This window comes from Coturnix japonica, chromosome 32 (genome assembly GCF_054131305.1).
Source record: "Coturnix japonica strain WE chromosome 32, WE-NBRP24, whole genome shotgun sequence".
NCBI classification, from domain to species: Eukaryota; Metazoa; Chordata; class Aves; order Galliformes; family Phasianidae; genus Coturnix; species Coturnix japonica.
In genome coordinates this window covers 2,471,582-2,493,075 of record NC_140694.1, presented here as the reverse complement: position 1 = coordinate 2,493,075, position 21,494 = coordinate 2,471,582, and the positions used below count along the sequence as shown (strand labels likewise).

At 39.7% G+C, this 21,494-nt stretch overlaps 1 protein-coding gene across 7 annotated transcripts in view; it reads right to left on the bottom strand.

The window, feature by feature from the left end:
- The window catches only part of LOC146755455 (receptor-type tyrosine-protein phosphatase T-like), a 353,697-nt gene that overhangs the window by 1,057 nt on the left and 331,146 nt on the right, over positions 1-21,494 (bottom strand). For 6 of the 7 annotated variants that reach the window (XM_085525430.1, XM_085525431.1, XM_085525429.1 and 3 more), the window contains 3 exons: positions 9,232-9,503; positions 5,009-5,090; positions 1,976-2,091 (listed from right to left, as the gene is read on the bottom strand). In XM_085525430.1, the coding sequence (XP_085381556.1) occupies positions 1,976-2,091; positions 5,009-5,090; positions 9,232-9,503 (470 nt within the window). The remainder of the gene's footprint in view (positions 1-1,975; positions 2,092-5,008; positions 5,091-9,231; positions 9,504-21,494) is intronic. The other variant, XM_085525436.1, reaches the window with a different exon arrangement.

Genomic DNA, 21,494 nt, shown 5'->3' with positions numbered 1-21,494 from the left:
GTAGTGGGCTTAAATGTTCTTATATATTTAAGTTTTTTGTATCTACTTAAATTCTGACATATTTTTGTGCGTTTGATGTGTTATGTATACTGAAAAGCCTGGAGAGTGACAGCTAAGACTATTTGTACTGGGTATATCCAGAAGCTTATCCAGGACATGAAAATACTACAAATGAATGCATTTTGTACTCCTGTGAAAATACTATAAGTGAACAGATTTTATAAACCTGTCATTTTCAGGCAAAAAACTTTGTTTCCAGAACAATTTAAATACATTGCTTGGATGAACAGCAATGTTTATATGTCCAGCAATCCTCAATAAATCTTTCTCCACCAATGCCATGCAGCATTTTCCCAACTGGAAAAGTGACAGATGATGAATTAACTGGAAATCAGCATAAACACCTGAACTTGCTCAGTTGGTCTATTTTATTAGAAACCTCAATGGAAAACACAGAGTCATTGTGCCAGTTTCCAGTAATCAATTTTGGGAAGTATTTCCAAGGCTGTTTTCATTAAATCCTCCAGTTTAAAAGAATGGAAACCAGGATCCCCCTACCAATGATGATTTCCTCCCAAATCCCTTCTTCTCTTTGGAAAAAAGGTTCACAGTGCTTCAGATCAGAAGTTTTTTCACACACATATAATCTTTCCGTGGAAAGATTTCACAGAAATAATTCAAAAGAAGATATAGAATAAGCCAAAATATGTTTCTGGTAATGCTAAAAGTACAACATAGGCCAATAATTTTCAGGCTAAAAGGTATATTTTAAGATAACAGCTTTAATAATGTACAGTTAGAATGACTGTTATTTTTACAGAACGCCAACCACATTTCTCACCAACATAATCTTTTTCCCGGTATTAATTTTTGTTTACACCATTAGTAAACTGATTCTTGCCTGAGTATTTAGACTAGTGCAAGGTGGAATGATACAAAGATGGTAACAGATATTCAGAAGGTTATTTATGAGGAAAAACTCACTAATATGGATGCCTTCGCTGGGAAATGCTGAAGCAACCTCCACCAGGGAGCAATCTCCAAGAGATACTGCCTCAGTGGTGGTCAGCCCTTAAATGAGGTCTAGAGGAGGTGGAGTCAAGCTCCACCCCTTCTGGGACCACAGCTAAATTAGTCTCACCTGTGCTCCCACAGCTGACCTAACATTTGCCTCAGCTGATTAATCAGAGGTTCAGGCTGTGATTACCAATTTCAAACAATTTTCAACTCAACTATCTTCAAAGTCTCCAGAAGAACTCTAGTATAGAATATGGCAATGCTGGAACTCCACAGAGCCAAGTACTCCAAAGGGCACAAGTAATAACTTTGTCCTTCACTGGCAAACAGCACTCCACCCTTCCAGTTTGCTAAAAGCTCCATTTCTAACTCCAGAACTGAAAATCACTTAAGTTTGTCACTACGTGAATAGCACAACACAGTTTTTGAAGTCCAACCAGTAGAATGAAAATAGACACAAAGAGAAGGAACTCTTTGGTCATTTAGTGAGCAACCAGAGGAACATTCTGCTATCAATATAGAGCCAATGCAGAGCAAAAGCCAACGGAAACTGGGAGGAAGAAACAAAATGAGTACAAACTGGCTTTGTCCTTTTATAACATACCTTAAGGAATGTTTTCATCTCAACATACTTCCCTCAGCCTTTGTCAACAATATTTTTGGAGGGCAAAAGGAAAGAAGACCAAAAATTAAGCAGAAGGGAGGGATTATTGCACCTGTTCTGCCTTTTCTTTTTTATGAAGGAGTGCTTACAGGTCTGAAGATGTATGTTTAGAACTAACATTTTGCTGGCCACTTTTTCCATCTTCTGAAGCACAGTTCTGCATTTTATCATCTTGAATTCTGATCTGGAAACAACTCAAGGCAGTTCTCAAAGGATTTTGATGATAAACATTTGCCCCACCACCCTGCTGTCCTCTGTCTATTTATTTTACTTGAAAAAATTGCATCACTTTACCTGAAGCCAGAGTTTGTCATGCTGGGACCACTTCCCCCCGGCAATGCACTGGAATGTCGCATTCTGTCCCACATTAACCTCCACATTCTGAAGCCGTAAGAAATGAGGTGCTTTTCCTAACAAGAAATGCAAAGAATAGGAAGGGTAGAGCAAGGCAGCGATTGTGTTACACCAACACAGATATCAGAACAAAGCAAGTCATCCTACTCCTGACAAAGAGATTTAGCAAAATAAAGCTGTCCCTCAGTACTGAGCTACTTGGTGCAGAGCAAGGGGATCTTACAGATCTTTCATGGTCACCAAAGCAATTTGTTACTCCCTTCTATTAAGAGTAACTGAGAACATTTTTTCTCTTTAGGAAACTGTGGCTCTACCAAGGGCAAAATGAAATGAAATTGAGGTTGTCAAGTGTGGCTGGCCAAAACAAATTTGTATAAAGAATTTTCTCCTTTCAATTGTATTGACTATCAAATACATCCTGTAACTGTGGAGTAACAATGCCGCTGATATAAAATCACTGATATTAAATGAAACATTGATATTACTGATAAGTGTTGGATTGCTGCACTGGTTAATAACGCCAATATCTGCTTTTTGATGACAATAAATTCAGTATTCGTTCAACACTAAACCACCAACATCCAAATGCTGATATCACCAACATATTTTGTGACAGCAGAAAAAGATCATCTGATTAGCTTTGTGCTTGCTGGGCTTCAGAAGGAAGTTTGTGCACCAACCAAATACTCTCAGAGTAGGACACACAACAGCCTTCTAATACAGTAAGGGTCAGCATTTTTCAACTTCATCTTTACCTTTTGGATATAAGTAGCCAAGGAATTACATATTTTCAGAGCACAAACTAACCTACATTTTTCTATTGGAATTAAATAGGTTCAGAAGATGTAGGCATGTGTGTGCAGGAAGCCTGGCAAATAGATGGTTGTCTACTACAGGCACATGAACAGAAAACCCTTGCCCGCATGCTACGTCAGAGGTTTTTATCTAATTCCTGTGCCACATTCTCCATATGCCCAGTTTGCTGACAACTCAAGCAAAGTGCAGGGATTCTGTACTATCGTGCTTTCTAGGGGTCAGAGCAGCGTGTCAGAGCCAACTGGTAAACCACCTCTGGGTGACAGGCAGCAAAGCAAGTACTATGTGCTGCTTGCAGGCTATTTAGGAGTGACTTCTGCCTATGTTCAGGTATGAGTGAGCTCCAAATCAGGCACATATAGCCACACCAGCCTCAAAACTAAAACATAACACCAATAATTTCAAGTGCCATTCAGGCTCAATCAGAAGCTTCCTCATTCCTGTGCTTTGAGTTTTAACAATTGTAAAATGAACCCGAGGGGCAAAGTAAGTCTGTACAGTGTCACTACTGAACAGCAAAGACAACACTGGGAATCAGACAGAAGTATTTGCAAAGACTGCAGAGAACTCATAGCTTGTAGGGACCTGCACACACTGCAGGTTGCCAACTGATTTCAAATGCACTGGATATAGTCTGAGTAATTCCAGCTTTGGGTCACCAAGATTGCATTTAATTTTCCAGAGGAACCTGCATGTACTTGGAGATGGAGTTTTAAACATCAGTTTTAATAATTCACCAAGCAGGATTTGGGGTTGCTATATATTTTTTAATCCCATAACCTTCTTGTCTTTGCCTCACAGTTGGTTCTGTGGCCTCTTTCCCAGTAAAGGGATCAGTCACCACCAAACATGCTTTGGAATGCATACACATCATTTGGGGGATTTGTTTGGAGGCTGCCAGTTATCAGCAACATCTGGTCAACACAGATTGTAAGTATTTCTTAATGAAGTAAATACACCCAAAGGCCCGAGGAACAAGCACATGGTAAATACAAATATAATTCAGTTAAACTGCAATTAACCATACTGCAGTTATCAGAAATGTCCTGTTAAACTTGAGCAGAGCCATGTACCTCACATTGCGAATGGTTGCTATTCTTTGAAATAAAATGGGTGAACCTCACCCACAGAATTTTGTTTGGAAGAGCTGCTGCTCATTTACTGAAACTAAGAACCAGTGAAAGGGGCTGTTAAAGCTCCAACCTGATGGGGGTGGTGGGCTACCTTCCCAAAGGACATCAGGCCACCTGGAAATACTACAGCATCAAAGTTATAAACAAACCTAAATATAATAAGCCAAAGTATCACCCATAAATTCAATTTAATCTGCTACATAACAATTAATAATTCAAGCACTAAAAGACATTAATTTATTATGGATTACTTTTTAAAAATACTATATTTTAAAGAGATATGTCTAAACTCATCAATGAACATGAAAGCTGTTAAAAATCTGTATGCTCCATACACAGTGTAGGGATACAAAAGTCCTTGAGCCTCTCGGTAGATGCACAGAGAAACCAAAGAAGTGCGCACACAAATGTAGAGGCTTAATGTCTCTCTATGCTGGAAAAATGTAAGCTGGGCATAGTACAGCTAAGGTAGGAGAAACAGAACAAATATTTCTGAACAGTGTAATGAACCTGCATTAGTTTTCGTTGCTGTGTAAGTCTAAATGAGATTTATTTATTAAATAACTCATGCAGAATCAAAAACCTTTCTTTTGAGAGATACCTTTAGGATATGTCTTTTCTTATTTTACTACTTTATATATCGAACCAATTTGTCTTATTTCCTTAAGTTAACCACGCAGGACATTATCAGAAACATTTAGATCTTTTCCTACAGCAGAACAATTCCGAAACAACAAAACAGAGTTTTATGTTCTTGTGACTCTTCTACAATGAGAAACTTCCACAAACATCCTGGCACAAGTGACCGAATCAGAGCACCTTTGCCTTTTGCACAAATTGTCAAGTTATTTAATTGCACAAGGCTGGCTGTCTTTAGTTGTTTTGGGGGATACCAAAACAGAAGAGATTTTACAGTTGGCACTATTGGATAAGTCACAACTTAAGACTGCCAAGCCCAGTATTATAGACTGCAAAGCCTGGTATTTAACGCATTGAGACGGTTAGAAGAACAAAGAATACTCACTGCATGGATGGGCAAGAACTCTGACTTCATCCACAGCTATGTACCCTGGATGTCCTTTCAAAGAGACAGATTCAAATATCACCTGAAATACAAAGAAAAGGTTTTCTTAGAAAGAACTGCACTAGTCATTTGGCCAGTCACCACATTCCACTCCTATTCCAATGTCTGATACATTCAAAGCATTTTATCATTAATAACAAAGGGGTACCTATGCAATACAGCATGAAGACACATGTCAAAGACAGAAAATCAACTTGACACAGATAACAAAAAGAGCAATATTAATTAGGATTAGTGAGAACTATGTACTGCTTCCATTTGGAAGAGCAAAGAAACCAATTACACATGTGTGCAATTACATCTGATTTGAAGTGTTCTATAAGTACAATACAAATACTGTGTGCAAAGAGTTTGGGGCAGGGCAAGGGGACTCTGGGAGACTGGTAAAATTCAAACTAATTAACTATTGCCAAATAAGCAAAATAAAATTCAGGAAAAAAACAGTATTAAATGCTGTAAAGTTTACAAGGACAAAGCTAATTAATGTGTTCAGCTGGCACAGTTACTACTACTGCAGCAGCCACTGTTTTTGCAGGATAATTCGTGACTATCAAAATCATTACCGGAACACCATTAAGTTTGTTAACTACTAAAAGCCAGTCTTCAACACTGCTATTCCCACTTTAAATAAAATTTGGCATTCCTAGCCTGTCACTATTGAGCCTTTTCTTCATCTCCTCCATTGGAAGATGTAACTCAACAAAAGATTCAGCTTTTTGAATGCCGACCACCACAGCTCAAGCTACAAAAGTGGAGCAGCATGTACTTCATAATCAGGTTGCCATTAATCATTTTGCTTTGCATTTGGGCTTCCATAATTTAGTTTCTACTTATATTCCCATGATATCTTAAGATCTACTCCCTCAGTTCAAAGCATTCCAAGTGGGAGCACTCCTGAAATAAGCCCTTTAGAAAAATGCCATGATAAAAACAGGTAGAATAAAGAAATAAAGGGGAAAAAACAAAGTAAGAAAAGCTCAGGTGCTAGCAATATAAACAGAGTTCTGCAGCAGATGAAGGTGGGCAAAAAATAGGTTGTCCGAAGGATAAGAGGAGGTAGCAAATATCTGGAAGATGATCAAACCATCAATAAATGTTTCCTGTGTTCAAGAATACTTTCTAAGGACTGTATAAACAAGGAATAGAATGCATGTCCTCAGTATGGAAATGACAATTTATTTGATAAATGAAAATTCATTCATGATAAACACAGCACTTACTGCTAAGGTCACACAGCAATTACTGTGACTCCCTTCAGACTAGGATTAAACTGCGCCTTCATAGCCACCAAACTTTACTTTGCTTATCTTATAGCTGAGAAGTTACAAGCTTTGCTGAATTACTACCTCAATTTCCTGAAAGCCAAGAACTTGGAAAGAATAATTCCCCGCTTCTTTGAGGTAAAAACAAACACATAGCGGACTGACCTCTGTTAATTAGTGACACAGTTCAGTGTCTTTAATAGAGCAAAAAATAACCTAAACCTTGAGTCGGTAGCAGCTGTGTCAGCTTCTAAAAAGACCATGGATTTAATCTTCACATTGCTGCCAAAATCACTGACAAGAGCAGAGGGTCTCAATTCACACTGCTTTGTTTGGACAGCTATTTTATTACCTTTTTAACTCTACTCTCAGATCTCTTTATTTCTCAGTTCAGATTTCCACACTGTTCTCACCCTTTTATACAGTTTTGCACCACTTCAGCCCTGTCAGAGTGGGCAGAGCAGAAGCACCTGGGCTGAAGAACAAGTGTTTAATACTTAACATTTTTGGAAGTTCTCAGAAATTAATATAATTCGCAAATGCAAAGTTTGGCTCTTCAACATTCTTAAATGCTCCTGAGAACTGCAAATACCAAGATTCATTTCATGTTTCCTTACCCATAAACAAACCCACATTTCACTGCTGCTATCTACCAGCAATGTCTGTGTTAGTGATGTAGCGTGGCTCATCTGTCGTGGTACGACAGACTTCTTCAGGCATGGATCAATACAGTACACAGGATCAGTACATCAAAACACCCCTTCCTGGCAGACTGTAGTGCTGTGCTCAGTGCATTCTGGGACTAAGTTAATCCTCGTGGCATGCAGTAATTCAAGAGCACACGTCTTACCTTTCTCCTAGAGCTATTATAGATTTTTCTCACTACACTACAAACGCTCGCAGACTGGGAATCCAGGCACAACTAACTCATGGGCAGAGCTGATAAACCTCTACCACCATCACATCAATACCTCAGCAGAGTGCTTCTGGATGTAGGTGACTCATACAACCCTTGTGCAGAATTGCCAGACCCAAACCACGACCCTCTGGCAATAGGCCTAGCACTGGTTTGCTGCTACTCACACCTCCAAAGCTCTGGGCACTTGTCAATACCTTGCATCCTGGGCAGTTGGCTTCAGATTTCTCAATGCACACAGCAATTACAGATGGTGTAATTGTTGGGTATTAAGAAAATAAACATTTTTTTTGACGTAGATTTCATTATTTAGGAGAAATACTTTTTTCCCCCCTGTGTTACCTTGTACTTTTGAAATACAGAATATCCATTCAGGCCTCTTCTGCACAAACTGTTCTCCGGGCGTGCAGTTTTGATTTAAAGTTGACAAATAACACTCTCACAGCATAATCTGGATTGTGAGTGTCAATGAGACGTTCCCCAGGCATCGGTACACAGAAGCTTTTATCACCATGCCACCTCTGGACTCCTTCAGCCACAAGTGTTACGATGTAACCAACAGTAATTTTGATAAAATTCCATGATTGCATTTCCCCCCCACTTTTGAGAGCTTAAAGTTTTCTTTCTTTTTTTCTTTTTTTCCTTAAACATAGAGAGTCACTAGATTGCAGAAACCAATGGACAAAATTAGGGACCAAGGACAGAGCAGACTATCAGATCCCTGACAACATTTTAAGAGCCATACTTTAGCAGAGGGAAATTAGAACTTTATCCATCATAAAGGTGAGGCTCAGGAGAGGGAGAGAAAAAGAGAGAGAACATTTGCATTTTCTGGGCAGGAACCACTCCCAGGCAGTCACTGCTGCCTTTAGGCTCTTCGTTTTTGCACAGCGGTGCAAAATTCTTCTTTGATTTAAAGGATTTTCTTCCTCGGGAAAAGCAAACCTGACCTCTAAAAAAACTTGCAAAAGATGTAATGAGGTTCAGGAAGTCTGGTATTGGTATATCTAACAGTTGGATCTCGTAGTTTGAGATCAGACTGTCTTTTCCAGGTTTTTCAAGCACTGATTACCTGGGTGAAAGATCATTTCTGTTCTCTCTGTACAGCACCTACTACGAAGCAGATTCTGGTTGATGTTAATATGAAAGTAGTATCGATCACTTTAATATGATTTCAGAGCGAGTGACAAGTTGTGCACAGCCCTTAAAACACCACTTCCAGTGCATTTGCATCTCTTTATCCCATATTCCCCTTCACCCTGTACAGTGTGCTCTTATCTATTCTGCTGAAATCCTTGGCTCCTTTTTGGAGGCAGAACATTAAAGTGTTCTACTTTAGCTCAGATTTTACAGACCTACTACCCAGTTATTTAAAAAAAAAAAAAAAAAGCTTTTCTTCCTACTGTTTTCTATCCGTAGAGCATTCAATGCCTTTTCATAGTTTCTTTTACTGTAATTCCCATCTCACTCATGCTCTTTTTTCTTACACTATAATATGTATTTCTCCTTTTCCTGCAAGGTGTAGGGTGCAATTACCTCCCAGGCACTGTTTTTTTTCCCTTGAATGTAAAACGATAAAAATCAGAAGGTAAGAGTTCTCATGTCTTCACTGCTTAACAAGGAGTATATGAGTCCATTGTGTGCATGGGAAGTGCCAATCCAAGTCCGTTTACATGCATATTTCATGATACATAAGTGGGTTCTAACTTTCCAATAATTTACTTCACCTGCCCAGCTTTTCCTCTGTGACCTGAGAACATATGTAAAGAAAAAGGGTGAGAAGAATTAAGTCAAGATGTCTCTATCATCTCTTGCTATAAAACTGTCATATGAAAACTCTATCTGATGCAAAAAAAAAAAAAAAAAAATGCGGGGAAAAAAAGCTGTATTTAATTTTCAGAAGACTTATTGCTAACAACAGCTCATAGCTCACACCCAGCCAGACACTCAATGGAAACAGACAGAGAAATACTGTGAACTCATACCTGATAAAAATGCGGCCAGAAAGTACTGATGGCAAGCTCTGCCTTCACCCATCCTTCTGTTACAACCCCTGAGACATTCCATATGGGATTGCCCTGTGGTCCTCCGTTCACTTTCACGTAGACATTCAGAGAGCCAGGACTCGAACGATCTCTGCTGGACAAGTAATAATGGAAATCGATGCAATGTGTGTCATTTTCCTTCAACGTGGGCAAAAGTAAGTGAGCTTTCTGCCCGGATGCCCGTCCAGAGCTGTTCACCATCATGAAGGAGCCTGTACACAGACAAGGGAAAAAAGAATGAATACTAAACATCTGCTGAGCTCTTTCAGTTAAAGCAGATTCCCTAGAAAAGTCAATGATTCCTTTAGAAGCCAGCAAACAAAACAGTTCCTCCTAAGAACTCAAACTAGCTATTTTATGCTAGTTGTTAGGTAACAGAAAAGAAAGGAGATCTAAATTACAGGGTATAAATACAAATAGATTCATGGCCAGCTATAACCGCCTTAATTAGATAACTTAGAAATTATAAATACAACTTTGCTTTTATTGTTTTATAACACTGCAATAAAAGAGTCACCCTAAACAAAGTCATATTTACCTTCCAAGAAGCCACAGGGCTCTCCTACAGCGTACAGCCCCAAATACCTACTTTCCCAAAGGCACATTCAACACAAAAGAATGCTATAAAAGATCACATTCTCAGCTGGCATTTGCCTGCATGGTCTCTACCACCTTAGTGCCAATCTGTACCCGGGAACACTGTATCTTGGTGGTACAAGCTTTGGAAAGCAGCAAGGTGTTAAGAAAACCCAGTGTACAGAGCCTAGATGAATTAGGCTTGTTAGCACAAGAGCAACATCTCAACTAGCAATACAGCAACAAGGACAATTACACTTCTAGGAGGGAAGGACCGGCTGAATTTTAGGAGAGAAATCTATACTAAGGCAATTTATGAGTTTGTTAACCCTGAAGCTTGCATCATATTAAGCATGGCACTGGATGTTGAACTCATGTTTTGATTCATCAAGCAGTTATTTTACAGCACATTGTGTCTCAACTCATCTCTTTACAGATGCATCAAGGTGACAAATGTTAGCAATAAGAAAAAACATTATGAGAGTTATTTGATTCAATTCTGTTTAAGGGATCTGCTTTATGTGTGTGCAGACACTCGCAGAAAAAGCTGAAGAAAATACCAAGATCCGGGGGAAAAAAAAAATCTATGTGTCAGCAGCTAGGCATAATAATTTTTAATCAAATGCAGCCTTCTTGACATTCAGAGTCCTGCTACAGCTGCCAAGTCATGCTACAAATGTATTTCTCTACTGGCCTCTTGCAGTTCACAGCACACTGTGTTTGAAAAGCCTTGCCTCACTTCTAACCTATTGACTTCCCCAATTCCGTGCCACAGCAGTTTGACAGACACTCAGATGAGCCAGATAAACATTCTGATCAGTTTTGTCCAGTGGACAGCCATACATATTCTATTTTATTTTCTTTTAAGCCACCAGATACCAGCCACTTCCTCACACAAAACTGCTTTTGGTGGTTTGTTGGTTTGTTTCTGTTTATGTGATATGTGTATACATTTTGTAAAGGACTGCAAAGCACGGATGCAGAAGAAAGTGCATCTTTCACAAGAAATCACACACGCTCCTGAGACCTTGGAAAATTCGAGCACAGTGCAGGCACAGCTGGGGATGAGGCGGTACAAGCAAAAAAGCTACAGTAAGGTGCTCTCTAGCGATCCGATCTTTCATTTGGATAGGTTAAAAATCCCAATGGCCCCCAATCCAGAGATTCCAAATTCACAGTAAAGAGCTCAAGAAACAGAAAAGCTGAATCCAAGCCTTCAATTTTTTCTCTAATAATCAAAGTCTGTAAGGTGAGACTGATAAACATTCTCTGTTGATTCACTCCTGCTCTCAGTCAAACTCAAAACCCCCTTCGTCAGTTAGTTTCTCACTGAGTGCTGCAGTAATCTTCTGATCCACCCAAATAAACTAAAATAGTGGCAATCTGAGATTTGGGCTCAGACTGTATCACCTGGGATAATTTATGACCAGGAAGCACAGTTTCCAACAGGTAAGATACAGGGGTGATGCTACAGCCAAAGCAAACATTCAGTAAAGAAGAGGTCATTCATTTCTGTTCCATCTTTGATCAGATCTTAGCACACATCATTTCACTTCTGGGTGTCTTCCTCATCCTTTCCCTATTTGGAAATCCTTATCTATTTGGATAGTAGATGGATCCCTGCCCTAAAGATCTACTCTGAAGCTATACAGTGCCCAGCACAACAGGGTCCTGAACTGTACTACATCAGGCAGGCGTTTCAATGATAGAAAGACTTAAGGAGGATTTCACTTTTACAGATTCACATATGAAAATAAGGAGCATTCCTCTGGGAGAAAAACATCAGCTTTTAGTAAAAGTTCAAAGCAATAATTACAATTTTAGTTTTTGACACCCACCAAAAATGAATCATACCCTATTTGCAGAACGACAATGGCCTTTTGTACAATAACTCTGGAGTATAGAGCCTGTACATAGAGACTGACACAACGTGAGTGAGTGAAATATCCATCAAGCAAAAAAACACTTAATAAAATAATCAGCCTTCGTTATGGGAAGAATAGCCTTACCAAAAAAAAAAAAAAAAAAAAAAAAAATCATTGCCATTTGCATGTTATTCACAGCCTTGGTTCTCATTTCTGGATGCCTTAGAAACAAAAACCCACACCCCATAGCATGCCTAGAAATACAAGAGAAAAGGCTCTAAGATCATAACTGTCTCCAGTAAAGTCCTGAGGGGAAAGACTGTTTTACATGATTGTGAAAAAGATAAAAAAAAATTCCACTACTGGTGCTGCTCCCATCTTTAACTGTGCCATCTGGTGTCTCTACCTGCTCTTACTTCCACAGAGACCTCAAATAGCAGCTGCCTCAGGAAGGTCTTTTCCTGCCAGGTCAAGTTGGTGCTCAACACCCCAAGCCTGCCCTTAGGAGGGGATATTATTAAACTTCACCCATGCCATGACTGACAGTGGGTACAAGAACGTTGCTATCTCACAAAATCTCACTGCTGTGAATAATTTATACCCTCTACCACAAATTACCCTCCAAACAAACCTAGCTGTATGTGATTCTCATTTCCCTTCTTGCACTGTGAACCTGAATGCATAACCCATCCCCTACCCTCAAGGACCTTCCAAAGGTTGCTCTGTGTGCTCCTGGACCAGCAGCTGGGATGCACTGACTACCTGTCCATGCCACTAAAGCTTTTCTGGGCAGGACGCATTGCTTACCAGTAGCTCTGAGATCAGCAATAAGTAAACAAACAAACAGAGTTCAGAACAGCCTTTTAAGGACAAGCGTGTTTTGCCTTATTAGCTGTAATAAAAACTGACACATTGCGATTCAGAGCCTGACAGACTTCTTTAACATGAGCGCAGAATTGAAGCTGATGGGACTTCTTTTGAATTTATAGGCCTGTATGTGCAAATAAAAGAGGTACAAGCGGGTCTGGCACCAACAAGCCATTTGTCACATTTCTCACTCATATAAAGAACTAGGGAATGCATTAACGTGTCACAAACAGAAATTATTGATCAATGAATGACTGAAAACCTATTTAAATTTCTCCAGGCATGAATGTGTATAAAACAAAAGATTCCTTGAAGAAACTCTGATTTGGACTGACTTTGAACAGTAATGAGAGCAGAAAAAAACACTGAGTGCTGTTTTTGTTTACCTCCATCTGGAAAGTTCAAATGTCATCAAATAGACACTGAAATGGGAAAGTTTGAAGAGAAGAAATGATCTCTGCTGTGTGAAAGTTGTTGGGTTGTTCTGTTTCTATTGGACACAGAAGTAAATGCTCATTAAAGGAGCTGAATATGAGGTCAATTAAATTTAGTGTTCTTGAACCAACAGGTTACATCAGTTAATATCTTGCTGGCTTTGCCACCTTCCTGAATAACTAAAACCAAATGTGCTGCGTTCAGATCAGTCAAAAGCATGGAGAAAAGATGGTAAATAAATTCATTTTTAAAAATCCATTCAAATGACAGTGAACATAAAAAGGCACTCTCTTATAGTTATTAAACATACCACCGAAAATTGGGGAATTAAACCATGAAGAGCTCTCTAGCTGGCCATAAATTTCAATTTTTCCCCTGCTTGGTGCATAATGATGCCTTGATAAGCTCCCTATTATTGATGCATCTGCAACATATACCCTCTTTTTGAGCTGAAATGCTGCTCTGTAGCAGATGGCGGCTATTGTGTTTACACATCAGCACTTCATGATTGCATTTTCTCACGTCTGCAGTAAAAAAGAAAGCCGTAATTGAGTTTTTAATGGCTTTGCACATTGTTCATTAAGATTACATGAGTGTGTTCTGACAAATGACAGCTGAAGAAATGAGCCACTGAGAACCCCTCATGATCACCAGACAGACCTCAGCTGATGCTCTTTCACTGCTGCCTTTGAAGAACTGCGCTGTTTAAAAGTAAAATTACAGCAACCATTAAAGACTGAATGTAAACTTGAAAAGAAAACTGTCAAAATGCTCAACTGCAAAAACAGCCTTCGGAAACCCTGAGAACCCAAATCAGAAAGTACAGAACTTTCTTTGAAACAGCAAACTCTTTCTCCCAGTACATCAATCTGCTTTTCCAGCAGCTCCATCACAGCACAGGCACTTTTTTTTTTCAGACACAGTGCTTCTGGTTACCAAAGAACAACTCTACCCTGAAAAAGGAAGGGCCTGACACCTGACCCTGTTAGCATGGAATGAAGCAACCTGAAATAATTTCAGTCAGAAGGGGCCTCAGGTAATATCTAAGGCATCATATTTAGTCCATTTCTGTGCTTAGAGCAGGGTCATCTCTTCTCCCCACTGACTCTCTAAAGCCTCCCAGATGGTCCAGTCCCTCTGGATAACCTGCCCCAGTACTTGGCTGCCCTCAGGTTGTTTTTTTGTCACCCCTATAACCTCTCATTTCAGCCCATACCCCTTGTCTCTCACCCTCCAGCCACTCAGTGCAGTAATGACTCTACCCCATCCTGGAGGCACTGAGGTGTTGCTCCCAGGACCCCCCCAAATCTTTCCTGCCCGAGCCTGAACAATGTCATCACTCCTCAACCTCTTGTCCCAGGGTGCTGGCTCCTGCCCTGACCACTCACTCGGTGGCCTTCACTTTCCTCCCTCCCTTTCATCAGAGTCTGTGATGTTGGGGCACCCGAAATTGGACACAATAGGCTAAAGGCAATCTAATGAGTGGCAAGCAAGGAAGGACCACTTCTATTTGTCTGCTGGCTAGGTCCCTGTTAATACAGCCCAGGATGGCATCAGCAGTCAGAACATGCTGATGACTTATATTCAGGCTGCCCTCTACCTGACTAGTCTACGTCCACATTCACAGTATTTCTTCCAGCCTGCCTCTACCCCTCTGGATGGTGGTCCTACCCTTGACTGTATCAACTGTTCCCATAGTTTGATACCAAACTAGAGATGCCACCAATTACTGCCAGCCAACCAGTGCACACCTCCACAGCTACCACCACCAGCCCAGACCATAACAACACCCTGACCTGGAAACACATGAAGCTTTGTCCTGACTCTGGTCTCCGTAGTTTCATAGCACTTCTTCTGCAGTTGAATTACAGGACCAAGAGAGCTCTGGTAACTTCACATCTTACAAAACCAAAAAAGAAAGAAAGTATTTCCATATAATTGCTTAAAGTTAAAACCATGAAATTCACAGTTCTTCTTCACAAAAAGTTACCATTGTACTTTCCTCATTTTTCTACCCCTACCCTTCTCAGCTACATGTAATAACAGCTGAAGAAGGCTCAGAAATCTCTTCTCCTGACTGATGAACCACAGCGAGCAGCGCTTGTACAAACTCAGAATTAAACAAGGCGTATCTCATAGCTGCTATCCCTTCTTCAAATATTAGGACAAAATCAGACCCGTGGGTTTTATCTCTCAAATGTGGGCCACACTGAATTAATCTGCCATGGAATAAGAAAGAGCTTGATTCACAGATAAACAGGAATATAAACTGCAAGTTCAGTCCCATATAATTCATGAGGACAATTCATTCACTTGGGAAACTGTTGGATAATAGGAAAATATTTTTTAAAGAGACAGCCTTTATTTGTAAAGACGTTTTCTTCTGGATATTTATGTCGTGAAAAGAATTATGTTGCTGAGGGTTTTTATAAGATAAATCTTCTCTGGAAACAAGACTGATTACATATTGCTTCAGCGACTACAAATATTTGCTGTACTCATTGAAAGGATGTGAAGATTGTGGCACTGTCGCCTCACTGACCCTTCTGAAGCAGGGTCTCTTATTAGCAGAGGGACTTTGTGGCCTCACCACCAGCCCAGAGCAGTCCCAAGCAGCTATGCACTCAATGCAGGTATACCTGTACCCAAACTACTGCTAGATGCAGTGGAAGATCAGCACTTAGAGGTTAACTAACATCTGTATGGAGCACAAACACAGTAGTGATACTTAACTACAACTCTGATAACCAAAGAACCTCGATCTAAGCCTCCATCAGATGAATCCTGAAAGCAGTGCCATCTAACAGCCCTGGTCTGTAATAGGGATGATTTATCACAAAGACTCATGATAAAATTTCACACTTGAAGGTGCACAATGCTGTCCAGTGCTATTGCTTACCACTCAAGCCTCACAAGCAAGTTGCTTCCATCATCAACCAGAGGAAGAACACCGGCAGCTGGTGTTTGCTGGAATAACATCTGTGCTCCAATCACCTCTTTCCCTCAAATTTTAATTTACAAAGCAAAAATTCTTGGTATCAGACCCCAGATGAAAGCCATCGCTCATGTGTTACATGTACCTTACAAATGCTCTGCGTACCGCAATGCTCCACAGTCATCTTCAGAATTGTCTTTCCATGTTTTGTAAATGTTTATTTATTGAAAGAGTGACTGTCACAGCCATCAGCCTGTTCCTGAGAAGCAAACAGTGCTGTGGAATCACAAACTATTCTATAAATCTCAATGGCGAACAACTTTTTAATGGATTCACTGCCTTCATTCATTGTTGCTAAGGTCACTGCTGTAGCATGCTTTGAGACTGTCCTTATTCCATTATTTATAAATACAGTATGAATTGCTTTGCAGTACTGCAAAAAAAGGATCCATTAGCAATGAAGTTACCCCAGTTTATCAGATAAATGAATCTTGTAATAATAAACACGTGTCTCTACAATCAAAAGATCAGAAGTCTCTTTGATTTTAATTATACCCTCTTGTTTGCATCATCATTTTTTAAATCGCATGAAAATATACACTAAAACCATGAGGAGTTATTGTTGATTTTCAGTTCCAGTAGTTTGATTACTATTCATCCTATCAATTACTACCTTAACACTTCGGTAAAATGTAGAGAACTGATTTAAACACTTAATAAGGCATAGGTTATTAAATGGGCAAATAAGCAAAATAGAGGGAATAGCCGTAACTCAGCATAATATCTATGTTTAAAGACATTGCAAATCTTGTTCTCAGCACTCAAGAGCTTTATTACAGCTGAGCCTTGAAAGAGAGGCCCACAGGAATGAGTTGTAGGGACATTAGTAAGCCTCAAAGCCTCTTGCAAATGTAGTTCCAAGAAGGCTCAGAGTTCAGCAGAATACTAAATATCTTCTTCACCTGATTTAACCCATGGCCAACTGGCTGCTGCCAAGTGCTTCTCTCACTCATGGGAAACGCAGCATTTCAGTGTAGAACCCCCGGACCCACTCTCTGAAAACACACTGACCATTTATTTAGGTTCCAGGCATGCAAATGCTTGTGTAATGAGCATAATTTACAGACAGATGCTAAAGAACGCTCTCGTGAGGAAATGCCAACAACAAATGAGTTCAGAGGTAGCAGTCAGTACAGATTTTTCTGAACAAGTAATTGCTGTTTAGAACGTGCACCTCATAGCTTTGCTTACAAATATGGAACTTACTTTAAAAATAAAATTCCCCATCTCATTACAACTCAATGGCTAAAAATAAAGGTCTCTCCAACCAAGGCTCAAGGAAAGCATGTTTTCAGTTGTTGATTACAAGTCATTAAAGAATTAAATGAGTACATTACAGCTAATGCTACATCAGCTCTTATTGGAGGAAGGGCAGCAAGGCAAAGGGAAGCTCTGCTGCCCCTCTGGACTGGGACAGCCAATGGCAACAGGCTTTGATACGCTTGAACAGACACAGTATGCACTAAACCAGGAACATAATTTCTTTCTGGCTTTGAAAGCTGTTTTGTCTGAATGTTTCATATACAAGTAACGGCCAACAGACATGATATAACAACTTGTAACTACCCGCACAGAGCAACTATCCTGCACTGTTCAGATACAATGTCAGACCAGTCAAAATCATTCAAAAACAACAGCCCCTCTTTAGAATACACTTTTATTCTCTACTTTTACTTTGTATTTACAGTGTTTCTCATTTCTGGTTTGCTTCTGAACACATTTTTTCTCTCCTCTACACACGTTCTAAAAGATGACTGCAAACTCCATTATGCCTCATTCTTCAAGTATGCAGCAGACATCTGTTAGATGCAGCCTCATTTGAGAGGTGCGCGGATGGATGGCTCAAGGTTCACAGAACGGCTTGGTTTAGTTTACTTTACTTTCACTCATCTAAGGCCACTGAGATGGAACACCACCAGACACTTACCCTGCTGCTGGAGCTCAAGGTTCTCAGATGCTCCACAGCACCTAACTCTGCATCAGACAAAACCCACTGCCTGTTTCCAGTGCCCCATAAGACAGCCATCTGGAGCACATGTTCATAGACTCCTGGCTTTCTTGCTGTTGCAATTCATAAAAATTCTAAATGGCCATGCAAGTTGGACCTCAACACTTGTGTATTTTCCAAAAGGAACTTTGGAATAACCTTTGGAGTTGGCATGAGGGCTACCAGAAGTATTTTAGCAAAACTATTAGTCTATTAGAAGGTACTAGATTCCAAGTAATCCAAGCACAGTCTTATTTTCAATACACTGGATTCTATCTTTGCTTAATCATTAAAGACAAATGGCTAAATAATTTATTATGTCATTCCAAAGCATAAGAAGTGTGTTGTACGCCAGCCAGAACCAAATACCTCATTAGCAGGCATGCAGCTCCATTGCTGGCCAACTTTTACGGCCTCTGCAACTTGTGTAAAACTTCCATATGTCTGTCTATGTAACATTCACCAGGCAACCGCGGAGAGATTATTACCGTCTGTATTTGTGACAGAAAACACATATTAAATGCAATGCCAAAAGGCAACTGCAGCAAACAATGTCTGAAGAGGAATTGTTTCTTAAGGAGTTTGTTTTTACGTAACAGAGTTCTGACCATATGGTCACTTATTTACACACTTAAGAGATCAGCACCACAACTCTCAACTCAGAATATGACAAAGGTTGGCTGGTGAGTTATTTTTGTAACAAACTCCCAACTTCACGGAGCTTGGTTTTAACAGAAAGTGTTAATTGCTGTTAAGTCAGTGATGCTATTCTGGGTTTACTGCAGTGCAGCCAACGATGGAGTTTGGCAGAGAGAATTCAGAAAATAATGAAGCCCATCTCACAAGTCACCACACTGTATGGCAGAGCAAGAATTTCTCAAAAGGAGCAGCTCTAAACTGCAAAAGCAGAGGTTCATGCAGGCCACTGTGGAGGCGTATTGGCACAGCAAAAAGGAGCCTCAGTCATTTCAGCCCACACCTTTACCAGCTGTGATCACTGTGATTTGCTCATTCCCATGGGAACTAAATTAAACCAGATTTTTTCTTTTAAACAGGCAATGTTTGTTTGCCTATCATAACCCCTGGTACAATTACAGCAACCTAAGCAGAAGAGTCACCATCCTCATTTCCAAGCATGTTATCCTCTTAGGGTGGTCATTTTCTAGCTGAACATTATTTATGCCTCAGGAAGAGAAAATGAAATACTGCCTTGACTAACACTACCATTCAGAGAAGGTTTAAACTCTCCACAATAAAATACTAGTTTAATCCAAGCAGAAGACATTTCTCAGTAACAGGATGAATAGGTGGCTGGCTCAGAACACAAGGCAATATTTGTGCTCATAAAAAGTCCCAAACCATGCAGTTGCAATTAACGATTACTGAACTGGATCAATCACTACACAGAAGCCTAAGTAAAAGCCCAATAGTTACTGAATATTGACAAACATTTTTACTCAACTTGACAGCTGTACTCAATAACAAAGCTTTTCTTTGAGTAGCTTAAAAGAAGCTGCCTTTGAGCCACAGGACACATCCCTGTGCTTTAGTCAAACAAGTACGCTCAGCACACTCAATGTGCATAGTTTGCAATAGTTGATCATGACTCACTTCATGGTCTTTTTGATAGTAAGCAGCAACAAGATTATTAACATCCACAGAGGCTATTATTCACATGTGGTTTTTGGAGCCCAGTTGGACGCCTGTGTGAATTTATTTATTTTTACTAAATTGCCCAAAAGTGTGTATACATTTATGCCCTGTGGACTGCAGTTCATTTAGAACCTAATAGCGTTATACACACAATGTTAGATTTTGATTAGAAATTAAAAGCATTAACTGAATCACATTTTCTGGCCATGCTCTTCCCTGCTGAGAAACATGGCTGTGCAACACCCATTCCAAGCTCCGCAGGTGATACAGACTGAGTTTATACCACTTTTTGGGTGAAAACTTCCAATATTTTACCTGCTAAGTTCTTTGACATAACCTAAATCCACCTTTATCCCCAGAAGGTAACTCAAATGTTGTACCAGCCACACCAAAATAACTGGTTAATGTAGCCATGAATTGATGCCACCGGGACCCCGCTTAAATGAAGAGCATTATTTAGCAACCACATAACAAACACTGCACCAAGTCCTGGCACTTTGGTTAAACACATGGAGCTAGAAGTGACAGAAGGGTTAAATGTACACAAACAGAGATGTTCAGAATGTGACGTAAATAGTTCATAACTTTGCTGAGAAATCCTCAGAGCCTCTAAACACCCAAGTATGCCAGCTCTTCCTTCAGCTCAAGTTCCTCACAGTTCTCAACAAATTTTGCAGTCAGTGCCATGCTACTTATTTAATTGTTCGCTTCCTCTTACAGAATGCAGTTTAATATGCTATTAGGAAAGTCATTTGGGCAATCCTTTGTAAACCTTCTGCCACATTTGACTATTTTCTATCTTCAGTAGCCTTCAAATCCCAAACAGAATTTTAACCCTCCCATGAGGATTACTTTATTTAATAAACTCTCGGGAGGTATTTCAAAAGCTTTGAAATCCCTGGTAAATCCAGTTTTTAATCCATTATTACACTGGCATTGAAGAAATTTCTGTAAATTAGAACGTCATAGTGCTCTGCTGGTTAGTCTGTCATGCTGGATTCACCTAAGTGGATTCATCTATTTGTTATTGTTTTAATCGTTTTTACCTCCAAGCTTTCTAGGATCATCTCTTTTTCTTTATGTTAAAGAAAGAGACTCCTGGCTCTTCTCTTCAGTAGCCAATTAAGCAGCTGTGAAAAAGCACATTAGCAAATCAAGTCCTTCCCCTAAAAAATTCCTCAGAGAATTATGAAGTTTTCTTGTTTGTTACTAAAACCACAAGTGGTTGTTTGACCAAGAATCAAAGAAGGAAAAAAAACCTCCCCCCACACCTCCCAAGAGAAAAAAAAAATAATGCTAGTGCAAAGTAATCAGTTAGGTTACCTGAAGTGTAGATTTCTGTACCTAAAAAAGAACCCAATTACTGATATTCTGATTCTAGCTGACTCATCAGTCCTCAATTCCCGCAGCCAGGAGATTTAAATAAACTTAGAATCTCTTATTACCTTAGTCTGAAATTATCTTTCTACCCCAATTTCAAGTGTCTGTACTAGACCTCAAAGTTATTCTTAATAGGCTCTTTTTATTATTTAATTATTTTTTAAAGTGGAATGTTATTTTTATCTTCAAAGGGACAGCAATGATAAGATTGAATCTGAGTGGGTAAGGATCCAGGAGAAGACCAACAGGGCGAACATCCAGGTGGGGGTCTGTTAAAGACAACCTAATTGGGATGAAGAGACAGACAAGGCATTTCTGTGAACAGCTGGCACAGGCTGTATGATTGCCAGCCCTTGTTCTCATTGAGGACTTTAACTTCCCCTGATAAATACTGGAAATATAACGCTGCACATTAATCTAGACCCACAGTCTAGGAGGCTTCTAG